The sequence below is a fragment of the Stegastes partitus genome, unplaced genomic scaffold (assembly GCF_000690725.1).
Source record: "Stegastes partitus isolate 25-593 unplaced genomic scaffold, Stegastes_partitus-1.0.2 Scaffold811, whole genome shotgun sequence".
NCBI classification, from domain to species: Eukaryota; Metazoa; Chordata; class Actinopteri; family Pomacentridae; genus Stegastes; species Stegastes partitus.
In genome coordinates, this window is record NW_007578542.1 from 70,693 (window position 1) to 89,092 (window position 18,400).

At 43.1% G+C, this 18,400-nt stretch overlaps 3 protein-coding genes across 3 annotated transcripts in view; all 3 read left to right on the top strand.

Annotated features, from left to right (window-relative positions):
- Positions 1 to 1,576, top strand: part of myo15ab (myosin XVAb) — a 55,008-nt gene extending 53,432 nt beyond the window's left edge. The window contains exons 68-70 of the mRNA XM_008292456.1: positions 466 to 599; positions 729 to 869; positions 983 to 1,576. Of these exons, the coding sequence (XP_008290678.1) occupies positions 466 to 599; positions 729 to 869; positions 983 to 1,084 (377 nt within the window). The 3' untranslated portion in view covers positions 1,085 to 1,576. The remainder of the gene's footprint in view (positions 1 to 465; positions 600 to 728; positions 870 to 982) is intronic.
- An 875-nt stretch (positions 1,577 to 2,451) lies between these two features.
- alkbh5 (alkB homolog 5, RNA demethylase) lies at positions 2,452 to 7,658 on the top strand. Its single transcript, XM_008292436.1, has 4 exons — positions 2,452 to 3,782; positions 3,895 to 3,975; positions 4,074 to 4,196; positions 5,369 to 7,658. Exons 1-4 carry the CDS (start codon positions 3,064 to 3,066, stop codon positions 5,526 to 5,528), a joined length of 1,083 nt encoding a protein of 360 aa, XP_008290658.1. The 5' UTR covers positions 2,452 to 3,063; the 3' UTR covers positions 5,529 to 7,658.
- A 294-nt stretch (positions 7,659 to 7,952) lies between these two features.
- mief2 (mitochondrial elongation factor 2) lies at positions 7,953 to 16,952 on the top strand. The gene is made up of 8 exons (XM_008292437.1): positions 7,953 to 8,084; positions 11,307 to 11,465; positions 12,221 to 12,386; positions 12,505 to 12,602; positions 14,046 to 14,222; positions 14,376 to 14,539; positions 14,885 to 15,037; positions 15,576 to 16,952. Exons 2-8 carry the CDS (start codon positions 11,328 to 11,330, stop codon positions 16,084 to 16,086), a joined length of 1,407 nt encoding a protein of 468 aa, XP_008290659.1. The 5' UTR covers positions 7,953 to 8,084; positions 11,307 to 11,327; the 3' UTR covers positions 16,087 to 16,952.
- The last annotated feature ends 1,448 nt before the right edge of the window (positions 16,953 to 18,400 follow it).

Consider the following 18,400-nt stretch of genomic DNA (forward strand, 5'->3'; position numbering starts at 1 on the left):
TTGTTTGTTTTTTAAATTATTCTTTTCAACCACAATTCAAAAGCAACGTCTTATTTCACTAAATTATAATTTAGTACATTTTTATTTATTATTACTTTGTTCAGTTTCTAGTTATTTGAGTGACTTTTGTGAATTTTGCCTTTTCTTTAATGAAAAAAGGTATGAATACATTAGAGGACGACTGTATACTCCTATTATTGTGTCTACCCTGTACGTGAGAGGATGGGGGTACTCGTAAAAGCAGGATTTACGTCAGAGCAGTTGTTTGGATTGCCCCAGGAACACACTGTGTTGCTAATAAAGTGCTCATTAAGTGTATAATTACCATGACTTGGCTTCTCCTGTTTTTACAGGCTGGGTAGGAAAATGAACTGTGTAATACAATAGAGTGCTACTATATAAGTTACTATGCAATATATATATATGTAATACAGAATTAGATTTAAACTGTCTTTGTGCTTGCAGGGCTGGTCAGTGCATTCCCCATGTTTGGCTCCTCGTTCTTCTACATCCACAGCAGCAGCTCCACAACCTTCTACGCTCCCTGTATCCTTGCTGTCAATCAACACGGCCTCCACTTCCTGCACAAAAATACACACGTAAGAAACCACACACACACACACACACACACAGTCACAGTATGACTCGGCTCTTCGTGACACTAACATGAGCCCAGAGCTAGAGTTGGAGTTTCAGTAGGCAGTTGTGCGTTGTCTTGTTCGCTGCAGGAGCTGATGGCAGCGGTCCCCCTGGTGGAGGTGCAGTCCAGCCGCACCCAGAGGCCCACCGCCGGCACCAGTTACCCGTATGTAGACCTCACCTTGGGGGACATGAATACTCAACGGGTCATTCAGCTGCAGCTGGAGCAGGTATTACGCAAGCAACACGCAAACACAAACAAGGTCGCGCGTCAGAGGTGAACACGTGACCGTCGTTTACGTGGTCATTTCTATGTGCTGATGCCGCCTTTCCGTGTCGGCAGGGCCTGGAGCTGTGTCGAGTCATCGCCATGCAGGTGGAAAACATGATGTCTGTGCGGGAGAAGAGGCTCACGCTGCCACCCAGTGAAATCACCATGCTGTGACACATGCTCATGCTTCGACCCACGCACAAACGTATATGTACATTCACACACGTAGAGGAAACCTTTTTAAATAGCCTACCTCTTCTTTCTTGTATGGATCAAACACACACTTACATAAGTGTACCCTGAGATCACTTCTATTTCATTATTATTCTGTGCAGCCTGGATACAGTAACAGTCAATATTGATTATTTTTACTTGATACGTCTTTTTTTTCAGGGTGACACCTCGATGATTGCACTTACTGCTTTAATAGGTTTCACATCCAACATGCTTAATGTGTACAGAAGTTGTTATTGAACAGTGAGGAAGCTTCACAGCTCTGTGCCTTGTCACTACAAAGTTTTATAACTGATATGTACCATATTTTTTTATTTTTTTTATTACTGCGGTTGACTGTAAAACTTGATGTGTAAACAGATATTGTATTTGATTTAATGCATACTTTGTAAAGAGTATTTTATCAAAATAAATTGTGAGATTTAAAGAGAATTGTGAGTTCTTCTGCGCTGATTCATTTAAATGATGAATATGTAATACCACAAATTGATACAAAATAGTCAAACTAAATGTTTTGATAACAAAACTGAAATTACAATAATTTTCATTTGAAGTTTCTCAGCTACTACTGTAACTAAATTAGTATAGTAATTATTATTATTTGATTAATCAGCTATCTGTCAATACAGACAAAAAATTAGGGGGAAAAAACAGCAGCTGTGTTTCTAATCAGGCATTGAATTGATTCATTTTTTCAATATTTAAAAAATCAAACTGTCAGTATTCAACAGTTAAACCAAATATTTAATTGCTTACAGTATTTGTAAGATCTACAAATTTATTTTTACTATTTTCATGAATGATTGAGTCATTTAATTGTATAACTATAGTTGGTATTTTACAGTCATTTCTGGGTTTTACATTCTTTTAAATTCATCTGTATCTACATCTGCCAAACAGTGTACTGAATTAAGAAGTACAACTCCCCCTTTAAATGTCGTGGAGTAAAAGTGGCATAGACTTTAAATGCTAAAACACATGTGCACCGAACTTGAGTAAATGTATTTTATTACATTCAGAGTGATCTGTGTTCTTTATTGGAAAACATGTAAACAAAGTTGTTTTTTCCCTAGTGTATTAGATAATCATAAACACAAACAATAACTCTATAGTAAACCAGCATAGCTCCTTAAATGAACAGTGTGAAGCTCCTGGAGGTAAATAAGAGGTTAGTGGGACAGATTTAGCAGCAGTGGACTGAAATGTGTCCTCAGGGCTCCAGAATGGATTTGGTCCCTCCCCAAACTGAATAATCACCACTGAGCATGCGCAGATCCCTGGCAGGTTACACGAGTTTATTTTCAGCCTTTCTCTTGGAGACGGTTTTGATGGCATAAACTAACCGCGGTCAGGCTTTGCGGCCGCACAACAATGTATGTCTTGGACTATTGGAGGTGAAAAGCTGAGTGGAAACGTCTCCGGAGCGTCGAGGATTGGAATTTAGCGGTGACATGTGAAATGTTGCTGCGTGGTTTGTCGGTATTTCCAGGCAGCGACGGACAGACCGAGCCCGGCTAGCTGAGCTAACCTGCTAGCAGCTCGGCTAACATTGTTAGCCTCTCCGCAGGCTGAGCGCGGTGCGGTGTGGTTGTCGACACAGCGTTTGTTACGGCTCTGTGTGGCCGTGAGTGTCCGCTAATATCACCTACAGACCGCCTGGTGTCACACCGGACTGCCGCTTCCATGCGCAGGCAGGACGGCGGAGCAGCTTAGCTCATGTTAGCTACTTGTGTGCGCTGGACACCGCTGTGTGAGGGAGCCTCTGGTCCCACAAGCGACTGATATTGAACCGTCTGACGTCTTGTCTGCTCACATTAACCAGACTGTGGTAAGTTGGTGCTGAAATGCAGCGCTGATAGGAGCTATCCGTTAGCTAGCAGCTCGCGTCGCAGCACACCGGTCGTATTGTTTTGGCTGACATGGCAGCCAGCGGATACTCTGACCTGAGGGAGAAGCTTAAATCCATGACGCCGCACAGAGACGACTACAAAAATAAATACGCGGACGGGACGAGTAACGGCAGCGGGAAGGGCCGAAAGAGAAAGTACCGGGAGTCCGACGACGACGAGTACGAGCATAGCGATGACAGCGCGGAGCTCCGGGAGCAGGAGGCCCGCCGGGTGAGGAGCAGCATCCTGCAGAAGAGCATCTTCACCCCGGAGGAGTGCGCCCTCATCGAGGAGAAGATCGACGAGGTGGTGGCCAAAGGAGAGGCCGGACTTTACCGTGAGCACACCGTGGACAGGGCACCCCTCCGCAACAAGTACTTCTTCGGGGAGGGCTACACGTACGGAGCCCAACTGGAGAAGCGTGGACCGGGCCAGGAGCGGCTCTACCGCAAAGGAGAGGTGGACGAGATCCCGAGCTGGGTGCATGAGCTGGTGATCAAGCGGCTGGTGTCCAACGGAGTGATCCCGGAGGGCTTTGTCAACAGTGCAGTCATCAATGATTATCAGCCGGGTGGATGCATTGTGTCACACGTGGATCCCCTTCACATCTTTGCCCGGCCCATCGTCTCCGTGTCCTTCTTCAGTGACAGCGCGCTCTGCTTCGGATGCCGCTTCCAGTTCAAACCAATCCGGGTGTCTGAGCCGGTGTTCGTCCTGCCAGTGAGGAGGGGGAGTGTCACAGTGCTCAGGTGAACATAGCTGTGGTTGCTGTCGTGCTTTTCACTCAGTTACTGTTTCTGTGCAGCTGCCCAGGCCTCACATTGCTGCCACTAAAAGCTCTTCTTCTTCTGTCTTTGTCAGTGGCTATGCTGCTGATGACATTACCCACTGCATCAGACCCCAAGACATCAAGGAGCGGCGAGCAGTAATCATCCTCAGAAAGTGAGTCTGCATACTAGCATTTAAAAAAGTAATTGTCCTGTATGAAACCTCTCTCTGATCCCAGTGTTTCTGCTTGTGCTGCCTCCTGTTTTCACCAGGACCAGACCTGACGCTCCTCGACTGGACTCTGACAGCCCTTTAAGCTCTTCTCCTGCAGAGAGACCTGCTCCTCTGAAAGCCAAACGCTCTCATCGCAAAGCCGACCCTGACGCTGCTCACAGGTACACACTCACACTGCAGGTCTTCATGGGTCCAAACTAGAGCTGCAACTGACACTTAACTAATCAAGTAGCTGTTTAGTCAATAAAATGTCATAAAATAGTGAAAGATGTCAATCAGTTTCTCCCAAATCCCAAGAGGATGTCCCCAAATGTCATGTTTTGTCCACAGCAAAAAAGATTGTCATGGAGGAGTAAAGAAACCAGTAAAATATTCAAATTTAAGAGGCTAGAGTCAGAGAATTTTCTTCTTAAAAGTGCACCTAAACGTATAAATTGATTATCAAAATAGTTGTCGATAAATGTAATAGTTGACAACTCATTGATTAATTGTTGCAGCTCAGTGAACACTGTACTATACAACTTAAACACTGTCTGTGATGACACTTTGTTCTCCATGACATGACCAGAACCGGGTCTGCTTCCGATAATTGTCTTTATTCACACATAGACCTGAAACCTGCAATAATAGGATGAGATGTTATCTGAATCTGAACCGACAAAATAGAATTAAGAGCCAATGGTTGCGTTTTAGTTGCCAGTGACCCAGCTCCAAGATCATGTAGTCTATATACACACATCACAGTCCAGCGTGGCTGTGCCCTGGGGATTAGACAAATGACCTCTACTAAGCCCACAGTTGATGTGACACGAAAAGCTGAAACTCTATTCCAGGTGTTACCAAGGTCCATTCTTTATTCTCTCATTTCAACTCAGCTCATCAGAAACTGTGTCTCTCTTCAGACTGGAAACTAGTGGCCATGACATCATCAATAGAACAAGAGGAGCATTTTAATTGCTATAAAATTAACAAAATGAAGTTTTAAACTCACCAGACGGTACAGAATTTTCAGATTTTGTTTGTGCAGTACGTCACAACTCTGCATCATATTGCTGTTCCTATAATGGCTCTGGAAACATGACTTATTCCAACACAGAGAGGTCAATACAGGCCACGGAAGACTCTCTTCTGATCTTCTTGGAGTATTGCTCCGCAGTTATTGGTCCCGTTTCACCTTCTGATTGTACTTGGTTGTAATGTGTAGTGTTTAATCAGGGCTACGGTAGCAGGTACTGAGTAGATGCATGAAGACCTCAACATGTTACTGGTGAAATAATGAGGCAGCGTAGAGTTGATTGTCACGTGATGAATGATCCATGTGTGTCTCCACCAGGCCGAGGGTTCTGGAGATGGATAAGGAAGAGAACAGACACCCGTCATTCTCCCGTCATCGACGTCACAGCATCAGCTCTGAGAACTACTGGAGGCGTGGTCAAGACTACGACAAACACCGGGAGAGCTCGGGGCGCAAAGTCAAAATGAGACGCCACTGAGCACTTCTTTCACACACAGATAAATATCTCTGTTCTTTTGTGTATTTCAATATTGCAATATGATTTGATCAGTCAACGTTTTCTTGGTCCAGCTTTAGTCTGGCACAAGGGGCACAGTCATCATGTCGTCTGCATTTTGATTTGAGTCTGGATCAGTTTGAGTGTATATTTGTTTCTGGCAGACAAAGCCGGCGTCTCTGCTACATATTACAGAACCTCAAATAACTTACTACAGTTAGGCTCTGTTGTTATACTGTTCAGTTACCTTAAATTAAACATTTTTGTTCCTATGTTCATAGATACTTTGAAATGGCATGTATTTTTTGTAACCAGGATGTACAGACCTCAAGAGCTAAAAGGAAGATGTACGTATGGACTTGTACAAAAGAAAACCTGAGCTGTAATCTAACTTGTTATAATGTACAATACGTTTGTATAGTCTTTAATTGGGGGACTTTTATGGAGAATGAACCTTTTGTTTTCTTGCACCTACATTTCTGCTCCGTACCTTTACTCTGTGCCATGTCGGATCTTCACTCGTTGTTCTCTTCAGCCTCCATGTTTAAGTTCCAGTGACTGGCGGATGCGCAGCCATGCTTTATGTGTTATGATTTGACTCAGCGGTGTGACTCATTTAGGTGGAGTTCACAATATGATGTATCAACTAAACTGATGCTTTATGGAGTGACGAAAAACTCAGGTCTTGTTTTACACTCCTGTTTCAGTCTGAAGTTGGTTCACCTCATATAGTGATGGAGGCCGTGTTGTTGCTGTTCTCTATTAAATTTAGTTTCTCCTCTTTTAAATCGGATGAACATGGGTCAGTCAGAACTTAATTTGAGCAAAACCACTTCTGTTACGTCCTGTTTTTCTTGGGTCTAAGAGGAAGCTTAATTTCCAGAAATGCCTGTCCTCGAGGTTTGCTGTGTAAACACTAATTTGTTGCTTTCTTCCAGTCAGCCATATTTGGTAGAGGTACTCATTAGCATTCTGCTAGGTTAGTCTGGAGTTACACATGAACAAAAATAACCTCCGTTCAGAGGAGAAATTGCTTTCTAAAAACAGGATGAGTGATGTTCACGGCTTTCTGAAGCTCTGCTACGCTAGAGAACGGAAGCGTGTTTTGCAAAAGTTACCTGCACGAGGCGAAATGCTGGATGGTGAATGGGGAAACTGATTCTGTGTACAGAGGTTTCATGGCTTTTAGTGGTCACTTTTCATTTGACGAAGAAGGTGCTGGGGAAATGAAATAAAGCTGAAACTGTCTTTGCAGAGTTGATTCTTTAAAGCCAGCTCGCTGCTCAGACAGCAGGTACTGGCGCAGCACACTGGAGAGTGTCTGATTGCCAAGAACAGTAGTTACATAAATGAAGGAGCCGTCCAGATGGGGATTTACAGTATGTTTTCCAACCGCTGCAATTTGCTTACAAATGCAGTGGCTTCATCTGAACACTGTGATGTAACATTTTTCTTAACTTTTGACTCATTGAAAGTGATCAAGATGATGGTATCAGAAATATGCCTTAATTTTATTTAACACTACAATTTTTTTTTCTCACAAAACGTTCTTGTTTTTGTGAGTCTGGAAGGTCACGTGGTCAGAAAGTCTGCATACAGCAGGCAACAACTCAAGAACATCCTTGCAACGAATACTGCAGTGTATATATTATCCCTGAACTGTCCCAAGGTTCTCTGTCCACTGAGCTACCTGTTTCTATAAATCATTCTGTCTCGAGTGGATCTCACAAACGGGGCCTCAGTTCAGACCTCCGTCACTGAATGACTAAAGCTCAGTTTTCCTGCATTTGCACAGAGTTGAACTTTAACTTTGATGGAGGCTCTCTAGATAAAGTCTAAAGGTTTTGTCGTTCTTTTAGGTCACACTGAGCAGGAAGGTGGTTTGCAACCTGTTATCCTCATTGAAGTCTCATACTTTATAACTTTGGAATAGTTAATTGTATATTTTCCACATCCTATCAGTCAAATTATGTTTTTTACCTAACAGGAGAGGAGAAAAGGATCTCTAAAATTACGTTTAATATATCTGTAACTGGTGCATTGGTTTGTACATTATGTATCCTTCTTCCAGAAAGTTATTTATAATTCAATAAATAAAATACATGAAATGCATCTGCTTTTAAATATGTTTAGTTGTACAATATAAAACACCACACACTATTGACCTATTTCATCACAAACTCATAAAAATGGAAGTCAGTACATGGTTATTATTTGCTTCTCCTTTGTGAAGATAATGTTTTGATAGGAAACACATGAATATTTTTTTCTCTAGCCATGGGAATGTAATACTAACAATAATTGGTGGTGCTGCTCCGGAGCCTCCCCAGGGGGCGCCACTGCGCTGTGACGGTGAACAGCGACTGCAATTAAATAGACGAAGAAGACGCCAGCAGCTGTTAGCTCGCTGGTTAAACGATGTTTATGGCAGACATCGACAGATAGCAGGCTTTGTTGTTGAAAAAGCATTAAAAGACGTATTTTAAGAAGCGCTAATGGTTTGGGGGTAGATTTTTACATTTTTCTCCGCACTGAGTGGTGAGTATATTTTCCAGGAGAGTTAAGAGACGAACAGTGACTGCTAATGTAGCTAGCAAGCTAACCAGCTGGTTAGCTTCACCACCCTGTCCTTAGCTGCTAGCAAGGGTTGCTGAAGTTGGTTAGTTAGTTGGATAGTTGTCCGATTACTTCACTGTCTGTTAATGTTGCTAATGTCTGTCTTTACATTTATGTTCGTGAACGTCACAGAGGCTGAGAAAATGTAGCAGCTCAATGCTAAGTTACTGTACAAGGGAATATATTCAGCTGGTCAATGACAAGAAACACGGTGACGCATAAAAAGATATTTAAAATGCTGGATAAAAATAATAGTTTCAAAACTTAAAGTCAAATCAACTTGATTAATGTAGCACGTTTTAAACACCCTGGGTTTACCAAAGTGCTGTACTTGTCATCAGACAGGCAGCAATAAAAAAAATGCCCAATACTAAATACGGAGATGTTGTGTTTGTAGGCATAAAGCCCATCACATGATTAAAGGGTTCACTACTCCAAACAGGTGCTATTGAGCAGCACCTCTGGACTGAGCTTTACCAGATAGTACTTTGTTCACTTAAGAATCCGCAGGCAAATGTGAAGCATGATCAAAGTTCTTCACAGATTTGAAGCTGTACTACTGCACATGGAGTAACTGGGTCCAAGTTAGTGGTGTCTTTAGTGCTAGGAAGTACAGGCAGGTTGCTGTCCTTCATATGAGTCACACTCAAGTCCCAATTTCATTCTGCATTATAGTATTGAGCCCAAACATAAACCCAGTCATAAAGACCTAGCTTCAGCTACCAGTAAAACAAGGATTGCAGTAGATGGTTTGGCCTTCACAGAGACCAGATCTCACACAGAGGGAAAGAAGTCTCCTTCAAGTCTGCTGGAACAGCCTATCTGACAGATACCTTAACAGATTGTGTGCTCGTGAACCAAAAGGAAGTGGTTCTGTTTGAAAAGCAAATCTTGGTCACACCAAGTATTCATTTTCTTTACAAAACAACTCATCAGTTTGGTCTTTGACTAAAGAACTCAATACAGCGTATTATATTTGCGTGATTCCTTTGTTACTGTAGAGACTGGCTGTTCTCTCACTTACAGCTACAGCCTGGCAGGATGAGATGCTGGAAATGGCTTTACTCAAATATTTGGTACATTTTAGGCAAACTTTGTTTACAGTACGCTGCATTTTGAAAGCAGTTGTATGATTGTTGTGCTGCTTAGAAGCAACAATCAGTAGACATTGTGTAATCAGCAGTATGACAAAGGTCTTACTGACCTACATGTTTATCAGTTCAGTAACATCTCTCTACATCAGCTGTTTTTCGCATGGCCTGATGGTAAAGCGACCAACGTTAAACAGAAATGTCAGCTCTGCTCTGACGTTTCAAAGTTACCTCAGTGCTGTACGTGCTGTAAGTTGACACTGAAGGTTGTTACAAATTTGACCCCGTTTAGTATTGGCTCTATAAATAGAGGATCCAGTCTCGGGCCCCTGTACGCCTGGCAGGGAGAGAGGACACACAGTCAGTTAAAATGGCTTAGGGTAATGTCTTGCGGCTATTTGTGGAGCTCAGGTGCCTGAAGCTAAATATGTTAAGCACAGTGCACACGTTCAGTTTTGTACAGTCTACAAATGTATTTATTTTACAGTCTGCTCCCTAAATGGGCAGGCTTAAAGGGTGTGTTTTACCATTTTTCGACTTGGACTGAATTCAGATGTGTTTTCTCATCATTAATAATGTTACTGATGGCTTCAGTTCTGAGAAACATACTGCTCTAAGGCAGCTTCATGCTGCGCTGGATCACAGACCTCATAGTGAGACAGGGAGCTGCTCTACTGACAGGCTTTTTTACATGTCGCAGCGGGAAAATCACAGGTGTCATTAATAACAATAAAGATGGCTGAACAGTGTTTGGCTCGCTGGAGATTCCTAGTGACACAACTATCAAACAAAACCAGCATCAATTTTAGTAATTACTGCTAGTTAAATGTCTGCTGTGAAAAAGCCTTTTCACAAACCACGCTTTGAGTTTCGCTGTTTTGATGTGGATTTTATGTGATCCTGCAAGCATCTTGTTTTTCTAAACAAGCTTCATCATGGATGTTAAAGGTGTAAAATATGGCTTCACATGCACTGTGTTGGAGGAGGCGAGACATAACAGCAGAAGCATTTCTTTCCCAAAACTAAATCAGCTCAGAGTAGTGGTGGAGGAAGTATTCACATCCTTCACTTAAGTAAAAGTATTTACACCACGCTGTACAAGTCCTGCATTACACATGTTACTTAAAGTAAATGTATGTAGATGTAGTTGTGAAAATGTACTTAAAGTATTAAAAGTAACACAATATACACAATGCAGAAAATCATCACCTGTAAATATAGTGAAATATAAAGTACTGTGTTTCCCTCTGAAATAGTGTGGAGTGGAAATAGAATGTGACATGAAAAGAAAGTGTGGTACTTGAGTAAATGTACTTTCCACCACTGGTTACAAGTGTCTTGAATAATGAAAACACTTTACTCATTCATAAGCATGGATGAAAAATGTTTTCTGTATATAAACGGCATAAATTCACGTGGCTGTGTTGAAACTGCACTTCGAAGCATGTAGTTGGTTCAATGAGGGGCGTGACCCTCCCACAGCAAAAACATACCTGTCTGGATTCTTCCGGAAGTTGTTTTAAGGAAGATTTGAAGACCTGTTTAGCCATCATTACTACCTCGTTGTGGCTCCCTTCTGATGGCAAATGAAAGCTGCAGACATACAGAAACATGATGACTAACAATGAAGTGCATTATAAGGTGTTGGGCCACAACGAGCCTACAGAGCAGCTCCTTATACTGTCAAACACAGTGGCCCAAACTTTTCCATAGATGTTCAATTAGATTGTTGTCTCATCACTGTGGAGGCTATGACTTGCCAAACCATTTAGTTCCCCTCATACCTGAAATAAAAGCATTTGTTTTGGTTGAATGTCTCCACTCTCGGACTTCCCTTTAATCACCTCTCTGCACATTTGTCAGTATTACTCTGTTGTATCTATATACTATTGTTAGTTGGAATAAATATGTCACGTTGCACAGCAGGCCAGTTTATCTCATGGATTATTCCAACTATTCATGTAGGAGTAGCATTTCTAGTGGAAGAGAAATTCATAAATGCAGATCATTATCCCTCCAGCTGACAGCCATCTCTTGTGTTTCTTTTCCAAAGGCTAACCACGAAAAGGAAGCAATGAACTTCCAGGGCAGTCGGAGGCGAGGAGAAGATGGCGTCGCCATGGTGATTGACTTCCTGCTGTCTAACGCCCGACTGGTTCTGGGAGTTGGAGGAGCAGCTATGCTGGGCATCGCTACATTGGCAGTGAAACGGGTGAGTGCTCCTGAAGTGGTTAGTAGCACATCAGTACGTCTTTCCCGGGCACTCGCTTGTGAATATGGAAATGTATCTGTATCTGGAGGCAGATGCTGCCAATATCTTGACTTGAAGAAAAGAGTTCATTTAACTATATATAGATTTTGTTCAAACTAGAAACCATCACTTCTACAGCAGCCACTTTGCCACGTCTTGTTGATAAATGACTGTTTAACCTGACTTTTATTTTGGTGTCTTTATCATCTGTGGCGTGAAATCCTGCCTCATTAGTTGAATAATCTGTACAGCAGAGGAGACGGTGCCAACATCTGGTGCAAAAGTCGATAAATTGACTTCGCTCACATTCGACACCAGAGCTGAGCACGCCGAGACAACCGGTGCATGACGAGTAAATATATCAGCTGTATTTACCTCTGAATGTATTTGTCATGCCTTAAAGTTAGAGTTGGCAGCTGGTTGTGGAATCTGTGACATTAAGTGCCAGAAAAATGCTCACAGTTACATATTTCTGTTTATTTTTAGACAATAGTGAAATGGAAATCCTCTGCTGCCTGCAGAGGGAAGGAAATCAGTGTAAAAATGCTTTTGGAATTTAAAGAAGTTTTTAGGACTAAAACATGCAAAAACTCCTCAGGATACACGTGTCTGCTACAGTCTGAACTGGTTTACCTGCAGGTTATGACGGTGTGTACTTTGTGTTTGTGCGCTGCATACATGACTGCGTGTCTGTGACGATGCATGCTTTCGTTTAGCTGATAGAGCGCGCAGGCCGTGCAGCAGACGATGAAAAGGTGGAACAGAAGATGGCTGAGAGCTGGGAGGAGTTGAGTTTGGTCTCTGCTTCTCCAACAATGATCAGGAAGGGCATAGAGGGCGTTGTGATGAAGCATGTTGCCAAGGCGACCAAACAGCAGAAAGGTATCGACAACATGGTCACTAAGGACCTGACACACAAATGCACAGAATTTATACTGTACTTATAGAATCTTTATTTCCACCTGCTAATATTAAATGACAACTGTTCTTTTTCAATCAGCTGATCTCTGCCAACAACCTCAGATGTCCTCTCTGGAGGTGCAGCCTAAAACTGAGTCAAAGTCCAAGAGGCTCCAGCTGTCCGTCCTCAGTTTGCAGGTAAACTCTGACACTTCACCGCTGGCCTCGTGAAGAGATACATTATGCATTCAACCTCAGCAGCTGCTCTGTCAGACCTCTGCTCAGCGCTGGCTCATTCATGTATGCATGTGTAACATGTTTTGTAAAGCGCAGCGCTCGGGGGATACGCATTATTATGCACTGGTTAGGCTGCACAGAGCCCCAGGAGCCCTGCATAATCAAAATACAGTGTGTGCTGGAAGAGTATAGAGGAAGTCAAAGAAGCATGACACAGCTTTGAGTTAGTGTGCAGAACATCCGCATAAGCATAAAGGTTGTGGGTTGTTCACAAGCTACACAGAAGAATTTGTTAAGCAAATGTTGGAACAACCAGAGACCTGAACACAAAAGAGGATTTGAACATCAGGATTTGTCTTTAAAGAAAGCTTAAGCAAACTCTATCTTTTATGAATAGCTGCAAATCTAATCAGCATAATTTTCTGTCTCAAATCTCTGGAGTGCTGCTTTTGCAATGAATGCTGGGTAGTGTAGGACCAGCTGAAACAAAGCAGAAAAGCAGATTCTTTGCCAAAACGTGTGAATGATTTTTTTCCACATGTGGACAAGAAATGTTCAGGATTTCCCAACATCCACAGAAACGAAGAAGCATTTTTAAAAAAATCACAAATACATTACAGCATCATGAAACTCGTTTGTCTTTTTGTTTGTTAGGAAGTTGGAGACACAAAACACAGAGTGTGCCATAATAAGGCACCCCTAAGCAGATTAAGATTTAGAAACTAAAATGAGAATTTCTGAAGAAATTGCAAGTGTGATTGAAAGTTGCTGCAGCCTCTAGAGATTGTTCAGTTACACACATGTACAGGGGGTCCTTGTGTCAAATTTGTACCTTTACGACTAAATAAGCCACATTACCAATAGAGTCATTGGAGCATTGTCTGTTTTAGATACTTCTCAGGTTCGTTCCTGTTTTTATTCATCTATAAATCTGTCATTTTGGATGTCAGTAGTTTGAGTTTGACTTCCTTGTGTCATGTAAAACAGCCCACACCCTCTCAAACACCTCCACAGTGCAGTCACAGTTGTTTTATGACAGCAGTCAGAAAACAGACTTAGCTTTGTTTCTCTGCTGTTAACTAGTCATACTCCTTGCAGCAACTTAACAGGCGAAACCTCTTCCTGTCTCTGCTGCATCACAGTCTGCTTATAGGCACACAATGACTTTGAATATCATAAGACTCGAGGGAGCTGTGTGTGTTCCCAGAGGAAGTGTTTAAACCTTTAGCTGTTCTATTTGCTTCATGGTTAGAGTTTCTTCTCTCTGAATGTTGCACATAAATGGACACACAGCAGTACTATACCTGTCTGCCTGAACAATGACTGATTTGTTCTTTCAGTGATTTCATGCTTTGTATCATTGAAAAAGGGTGTTAAAAACCATCTGGTTTACACTGTGGTTAGGAGCGTCTGCAGCAGTACTACAACACGAGGGCAGCACTCGCTCCACATGAGGTCCAGAGGGCTCAGTCTCTGGCTCTGGACATCTGCACTGAGATCCAAGGCTTTCTGCACAGCCGCCACCCGGACATGCCACTGGGAGAAATGAGCCTCGGAGGTTCCCTGCTGGACGACTTACAGGTACACACACACACACACACAAACTGCATTTCTTTTCCAGCTGATAAGACACATCACCATAACTTGCACATCATGTTGTGTAGCAGGGTGTTGGATGAAGCCCACCTGGGTTTATTTCCCTCTGTGTGTGTGTGTGTGTGTGTGTGTGTTTAGGTGGTCAGTGCAGACCATGCATGTCTGCTGGTGCCTCTGCAGCTGGAAGCTTCTCTGTGGCGTCTCATCCCAGGAGAGGAGACGCTGCTCACACATCCTCTGCACTGGATGGTCCGACGGGTCAATCTCGAGTATTTTCCCCGAGGGCGCAGCTACTGGGACAGGTAACCACACGCAGGTTAAAAGCGTCGTTAGGAAACATTCGACTCCCTGCTGTATATGTTAACATTCATTATAACTGACTTGTTTAATGTATGAAACCACAGCGGCTTCCAGCTCGGCATATCTATGGAGTCGTTTAACCTCTATTAGCTCAATAATTTAGTTTTACATCATAATTAAGCAACAGAATTCTGCAGTGTAAGCGTAAAGTGTGCTACTACCCATTAAAATCTTTAATGTGAGCTTCAGCATATTATACTGGAGCAGCATGAATAGAATTAGAATTGTAGTGTGAGACGGCATCACAGCTAAAGGTACAGAAACCAGTCTCTCCCTGTGTCTTGTAGGTACTTGGTGGGCAATTATCTGTCGGCAGAGGCTGTTGTGAACATGTTCAGTAAGTCTATCATGGAGACGGTGAACTGGCCGTCCATCAGCAGCACTTTGGACTGTCTTGTCAGACCTGTTCTGGGAGGACCCGACCTCAGACTGGAGATACGGTGTGTGTCCATGTTGTTTTTTGTGGTGTTTTGATCACATCCTTTGTGTCTTTTGCACTGTAAAATGTTCCATTTAAGAATACACTGTTGACACTGGCTAGCTACTACACCAATAAATGAAATCAAGTGTTGGCATCAAGTTTTGCTTATTAAGTAGAAAGTCTGGTTATCGGTGCCAATAAATCATAAAAGCAGTGACATTTCAGTGTTGAGATGCTGTATTTGGGTCCCTGATTATTTACAAATGTCACACTTTTGCATAGAAATGCAATATATATGTCACTGTATGCTAACTACGTGCAAAATTTAATAGAGATATTTGGGTATTTCATATTGGTATGTGTAACATGATAAAGATCCTCTCCTGAGTACACAAGACCAGCATTTACATTTTATTTAGAATGATTGCTTTGGACCAGTTCATCTGAAGGCCAGTAGATGATGCCCAGCCTTTCTTAAAAACTCATAATGTCTGTGCACATTAAACCTGATGTGTTTGTTCCCTCTAATCGTCTCTTCTCCTGTTGCAATGCTGTAGGCCTGGAAATGAAAACGTAGGAGCAGAGAGCAGCGATCAGTCACTGTTCATCACCATGCTGCCTCTGCTGAGGGAGGAGGACGTGGTCCTGACCGCTCAGCCTGAGCTCACCTCTCCCTGGGTGAACGCCTGGCACCTCTCCCTCTACCCGTGGGAGACCCAGCGTCTGGCTCAGCTCGACACGGCTGACGACGGCTGCCGCGTACACTTGCTTAAAATCCTCAAGGCGGTGTGCAGACTGAACCCTGCCCTGCGACCCCTCGAAGCCGCCCCGCTGGCCAATCTCATCTTGCACCTCAGTGACAGCGAGGGCAACTGGTCCGAAAGATGCCTGGATGTCAGGTTCCAACAGTGTATCACAGAGCTGATTGGCTACCTCGAGCAAGGGGCATTACACAGTTACTTCAAACCAGCTGTCAATCTGCTGAGCGGCTTGTCAGAGGACCAGGTGGACCAGATGGGCTTCATGCTCTACTGCGCTGTGTCAGAGCCTGAGATACTGTTCATTTAACTCTCTGCACACCAGCAGCGCTTCACACTTCTCAAGCTCTGACATGCACAGGACACTGGAGGAATCTTATTCATGATGTTGGGTTCAAGGCTTCTTGTTCGGCTCCTCTGTCCTACTCTGATACCAAGGAAGAGGATACAGTTACAGTGACAAGATGGCAGGCACCATGGACTGATGTGGACACTGGAGGAGGAGAAGCTACAAGGAGGCTGCAGGTTTGCGAGAGTTAATCAAGTTCAACAAGTCACTGTGAGAAGTGCCAAAGAGACGAGCTGTGGAAACGTTTGTCTAAATGATGGAAACAATCAGCTTCAGGATGTGCTGTGCCGCCAAGTCTGCATTTAAGTACGTGTAATTTTGCACAGTTTTCAGTGACGGTCAACATGCCACACAGAGTAAATCCATTAAGAGCAGGAGAGGAGTACAGTGTTTGACTGGAGTGCTTCCATTCTTTCTATCCTCTATCTGACAGTGTGCATCATCTTCCCAAATTTCCAGTAAATATTCTAACTATGCAGAACTATAATGACCTGCTGAAAACCGCCAGATTTTGCTGCATTTATCAAAACTATTCAGTCTGTCTGAGTGAAGCTTATGATACTCAACATGTATATTTTCTGATATTAAAGTGTTGAGCATTTTTGTTGGTCTGCTTTAGTGTTCAGTCTGTTGCCAATCTTATTTGGGTGGATTTGCCCTTTAAAATAGGCTTAAGGTTTCCTGATCATTTTATGCAGTTGCTTTTAAATACCGTATGAATGTCGTGGGCGTTTATCAGTTGTGTTTTTGACGAGTGTAAGAGAAAATGTATTTCTGTGATTGAGCAGTAAAACTGCAAATAAAGACTAGATTCTCACTCAGGTGAAGCTTTGTTCAGCTGTCAAGTGTTTGAAGTTTTGCAGCTGTTTGGGAAAGGTGGGTTTAAATGGTCACATCATGTCATGTGACTTTCATGTGGGTCAGACAGGCAGCTGAACCCATGAAATGAGTGGTAACCAGCACAGACTTTTAGTCAATCTGACATGCCTGTAGAAGACTGTTGCTGTAATTAGGCTGTTCTACTGACTGAAGAGATCCTTTTTTCACAGTGATTCCAGTGTGCCTAAAATAACTTCATATTCATCTGACGCTAATGAGGCTTCAGCAGATTGAGCTGCTGAAGTCAAATCAAGTGCAGATCGTCTATATGTTTTTTTTTTAAATTATGTTTTTGGCCTTTGTTTGACAGGACAGTAGAGCGAGAGAGACGGGAAAGTGGGGAGAAGAATGAGGGAGGGACCTGCAGCAAATGGCCATAGGCTGGATTCAAACCCACGGCCGCTGCGTCGGGACTATAGCCCCAGTACGTGGGTCGCCAGCTCAACCAGTTGAGCTACAGTGGTGTCCCGATCGTTTATGTTTTTAGAGCAGAATTCACACTTTTTTTTTTTGTTTACCCATGACATATTTTCTTTCTTCAGTCTTAATACTGACAGTGGCTTTTCCCCCTCTGATCTCTTCTATTGGAATCACATGAGAATGACTTCAGGGCCAGTATGGACTGGAAAAATGATGTTTCCATTGTATCATATGGACAGTTGCCCATGCGCCTGGTGCAGCCACTTTATTTTATTTGCCCGCTGTCAGCATCAAGCCGCCTCAGTCCCAAGTGGATCTGAGACGACGCCCAAGCAGCAGAGCAGAGCTTCACTGCTGCAAAATAACACTCTGTTAAATAAGAACACCACTGCCACCACAAAACACCACCACACACATACACACACACACAGATCTTTCAACTAACATTTAAGTGGTAGGGGTAAACCAGGGTAAGATGCCCCCCCTGACCTCCTAATTTCCCAAGAAAAGACCTGAAATGAAAAGTGACTGAACAGCGGTGGGGGTCAGGAGGAAGCATCTTACCTCTGGTTCCCATTAACCCACTTAAACTGTGCTGTTCCAGTAACATCGCTCTCTAATGCAAAGCTAATTAGTTAGACTGTGTTTGTGCGTCGCGGCCCAGAAGGTGATCTTGTTAAACAGTGTGTGACCTTGCAGCAGTGAAGCTCAGAGCTGCTCTGCTGTTTCACTTTGGCCAGGTGAGGTTGTAAACACGGAGGATCTCTACTTGATTTGACTTCAGCGGCTCAACCTGCTGAGGTCTCATTAGCTTCGGCCTCATGTTTTGCACAGGACACGAACGGTAGACTTTATCCCCCCGTCGCATTCACTAGAATCACTGTGGAAACAAGATCTCTTCAGTCAGTGAGGACAGGAGGGATAATTATAGCCACCAATAACTTCTTCACATTTATATTTGAGTGTAGGCAAAATA